The following is a 4,314-nucleotide window of genomic DNA, read 5'->3' as shown; positions in this document are numbered from 1 at the left end:
TAGAGGGTTTTAATAAGGATAATAAAGCGTCAACTGATGCCAAAACGTTCGTCATTTTCATTTCGTATGATCAGCACCATTTATATTAATCATACATAGAAAGAGACTAAAAAGAGAAGGCTGCAAATTGTTTATGGGTTCATAATATATACATTAGGGTGTGAGTGAGAGAGGGGTTGGAAACAGGACCGTTCCAAATATATTTTGGGCCCAGGGCGAAAGAAAAAATGGACCCTTAAAATATACAATTATAATCAAGTTTTTTATAATAACTCAAAAACTAAAAGAAAATTATTTGTACCATCTATAAATATAACAATTTTCATAAAAAATTTGGGTCATTTTAAAAGATGGGTCATGGACGGTCGCCCCTATCGCCCACCCTCTGGGACGGGCCTGGTTGGAAAAGACTAAAAAGCCCTTGTGTTCAAGGCACATGATGGGTTCTACCGGAGGGACATGGGCAGACAGTAATGATTGAAGGGACCAAAAGTGCTTGATTTGAAAATGGTATCAATTTTCCAAAATTTAGACAAAAAAGATAGATACATATATACCTGATGGACTATTTCTGTAAAATTAAAATTCCCACCACAAATCCCAAAAAAAAAAAACAATGACATGTGGAGTGTCACCTTAATAAAATAAACCTCATCATGTTTGACAAATCAATCAATGCGGCCCATGGACCCACCACATACGAATACAATACAACTCGGTCTCCTTTCACGCTCCCATTTGCCCATTTTTCCCAACTGCAGCAGTAAGCAGTTGCCTTCGCTTCGAATCTTCCGGAACGGTAACATTTACAGGCACCGGATCGATCCACCACCACTCCTCCGCTGATTCCCACCGTCCTCCGATCCTCCGCCTAATAATTCAGAAGTAGGGTTCTTCTCATATATGGAAATCTCCAATGGTTATCTGAACAAATCTCATCATAACGCCTCTTTTGCTGCTTCTTCTCAGCGTGACGTCACTTACAGGTCCCTCTTCCTTCTTTTTTTAGTATAATCATCAAATTTCATGCCTTTTAGTTAGCTATCTTGTTGCCGTTGATTTGCAGAGTCAACTTACATTGTCGCTATCGTAATAGTTAGGATCAATTCGAAGCTTCCTGTTTGAAAATTACTGTGATTTATGGAATGAACTTTGATCATAGTTGGTTTGATTTGGTTTGGGTGTCGCATATGTCAGTATTGATGAGTCCACCTCTGTTCAATGGTGCTCGGATATACCTTTTGATTCGATTATCTTCTTCCGCTTATGATTATTTGATTCTAGGTTCTTAGTAGACGTCCAATAAATTCCCTTATCCAATTGAAAATTTGCATAGTAGGCAGACGCTGAGGAAATCATAAAAGCATTTTCTTTGATTATAAAAAAGCATATACAGTAGTGTCCTCCATTTGTACCACGATTTATAGTGCACTCACAAAATTCATAAATGGTGGGTTGACTAAAAGTTATATAGATGTTCAGAGTTCAGATGATAAGTACTACTGGTGGAGGGATAAAAACCCGGAAGATAGGTATGCCAAACGGGTTATTGGTGAATTCATCAAACTTGAAATCTGTTTCTATCTCATGGCAATTATTGCCGATTTGGTGAATTGATAACAGTCGTTTTCCAGCTTGAACATATGGTCCTATTTTGATGCCTCATTCCACCAACTTTCTGACACTCAAAGAAATAGCAATTTTGGTGTTGTTTCTTTTTGACTTAATGGACTTAACAAAATAATAGGGATAGAATTTATTCTGGTAGGCTAGATATGAACGCTATCTGTCAATTGATAATTCCATGTCAGCAAAATCAGAAAAAAAAAAAAAAATCTATACCGTTAGCTACTTCTATCTTCTAGAATTTCATCCATTTTAATTTCACAAACATGGAATTTCAGTTGGTATGCTGTAGTGTTTGGATCTTTTTTGATTGAAATAATGAGAAAGCAGCAAATGGTGACAATACTTTAGAGGTCAATATTGTGGAGAGATTGGTTGGATTGATTATAATTAGGTTGAAAACTGCATGTTATGTTTGTGCTGGGGAGACACAGACACTAGTAAAATACTTTGGACAACAAATTTGATCTTAGTTAATATGATTATAAACTCTTTATACCATTATCTATTTGTAAGGAGGGTTATTCACATTGTACAAGAATAACTTACAAAAGTTAAAGATACAAATTGTTTTTTAAAGAAAAAAGTGTTTTTACATCTCTCAGAGTCAAAGGGATTGGAGGTGTCCAGTTCTATGGCTTGAAATGCCAGTGTCTTTGTTGGTGCCATGAGGTCTTCTTTTACCAAATAAATAGAAATGTGAAGTCACAACTTGCAAAATTAGAAACAAATGCTAAAGTAAAGGGTTGTTTGATAATTGCTAATTGAAGATTATTGTATTTCTCAAATAGTAAAACTAACAAAACATGACCAACATTCACTAAAAATATAAAATCTAATAATATGAATAGATTAGTGTTAGGCTCAAAAAAAAAAAAAAAAATTTATAAAGTAATGGCAGCCTCTGTGATGTCATCCATATCGTCCACAAGTTTGATGTTCATCCCGTTTAACTCTGATACTAGGAAGCAAATGACCATTTTACCCTTGTGTCTGGAATTAACATTTCATAATTCAATGGTGCAGATGCGGGTCTTGCGGATACGACTTGAACCTAAGCTCATCCGCACGCAATACGGCAACAATCGGTTCGAAATACGGTAAATCCATAAAAACAGGAAAAATATCATTCTTCTCAATCGATGAAAGTAGATTCACTCAAGTAGAAGAGTTCAAATGCGTACCATACTTCATCTCAAAACACTTTTGGGGTCTATTCCGTAGAAAAACCAAACTTATGTGCCGAAAATGTAATAATCACATTGGTAATGCTTATGATGACACTACCTCATCATACCCCCTTGTAGCAGATGGATCAGATTCGGCCTCCGGGAGTGAAGTTTCTTCATACAGAAAATATGATGTTAGAATCCGAGCTGTGCAACCGTCTTCATCAATGGAAGCTGGTCTTTCGCTTGTCATGTGATGATAGCTTTTCATATCGATCAATATCATGGGAGTTATTTTGTGGGTTAGTTGATTGTAGAGCTTCATATGTCCAATAGTATATATATTTATATATAAATACACATGTATTATTAATATTATTATTTTGTTTGTGAGCCTTTCTTTACTCTAAACGTGTAAAAGGTTAATGTGTAAGTTTTGAATCATGCAAAAAACGTTTCATTCTTGTCATATAGGATTGGTTTAAGATCTTGTATTCAACTGATAATGGAAAAAATGTTTTTGTTATGAATGATTATAGAAAAAGATCATTTTCCTAATGTCTTTAAACAGTTTGATAAATACAACTGATAATGGAAAAAATGTTTTTGTTATGAATGATTATAGGAAAAGATCATTTTCCTAATGTCTTTAAACAGTTTGATAAAAAAGAAAGAGTGAAAATGACCACCATGTTTGAAACTCATGAAGCTGAGAGTTGCAAAGTCTGTGGTGCTCATTATTAAAACGTCCTTTTTGAAGGAAAATTAAATATCATCTTATTATTTTTTTACTCATCTTTTTGCTCATATAAAATAATAATTTATATGATGTGTAGAATCCATTAATTCTCTCTCTTAATCTTTTTTCTTAATTTTGACGTCTGTCTTGATGTAGTTGTTGGCAAGAAGACGGGTATGTACAAAAGGTATGAATATAAATTTTCCTTGTTATGGTTTTTCATTTCCTTTTCAACTCTCCTCATTTTTACAATTCCTCAAAAAATGAAAGGAAAGGTAAGCTCTTCATTAAAATTATCTATGTATCTTATGATGACTTGTTTCTTTACCATTATGAATTATGATAATGAATGTGCTTTGTCTTGTCTTCGTGATATGATTTCGAGCTTTAACTTTGGGGGTTTCATTAACAAGGACACCTCCTAAAGCCCAACATGCATTATCAAGGACACCTCCTAAAGCCCAACATGCATTATCAACTCCTAAAGCCCAACATGCATTATCAACTGCTCATTTTAGTAAAATTATCCAGGACATGAAAGTACATACAATAAGATAGTTAGACATAAAACATTATTTAAGTGTCTACAAGCACTATATGCTCATGATTTCCTTATGGTTGGCCTTATAGATAGTCTAGGACAACATATGTCACCTCTGGAGTATTATACTATCCCCAAGTATTGCCTCACGATTTTGTCATTTTGGGTTGATGAGATGTGCCTAGTTTGGTGTAAGACATGTTTGGATTCATTTGGGAAAAATATAGTACATTGTAAAG

General features: G+C 34.4%; 1 protein-coding gene across 1 annotated transcript; it reads left to right on the top strand.

The window, feature by feature from the left end:
• Positions 1 to 719: 719 nt before the first annotated feature.
• LOC145116913 (uncharacterized protein At4g08330, chloroplastic-like) lies at positions 720 to 3,264 on the top strand. The gene is made up of 2 exons (XM_079053494.1): positions 720 to 986; positions 2,653 to 3,264. The coding sequence occupies exons 1-2, from the start codon at positions 904 to 906 to the stop codon at positions 3,050 to 3,052; spliced, it is 483 nt and encodes a 160-aa protein (XP_078909620.1). The 5' UTR covers positions 720 to 903; the 3' UTR covers positions 3,053 to 3,264.
• The last annotated feature ends 1,050 nt before the right edge of the window (positions 3,265 to 4,314 follow it).

Source organism: Lactuca virosa, chromosome 1 (genome assembly GCF_052849685.1).
Source record: "Lactuca virosa cultivar CGN04683 chromosome 1, Lactuca_virosa_CGN04683_v6, whole genome shotgun sequence".
Classification (NCBI taxonomy): domain Eukaryota; kingdom Viridiplantae; phylum Streptophyta; class Magnoliopsida; order Asterales; family Asteraceae; genus Lactuca; species Lactuca virosa.
Note: the sequence above shows the minus strand (reverse complement) of the source record. Positions and strands in the feature narration are given on the sequence as shown.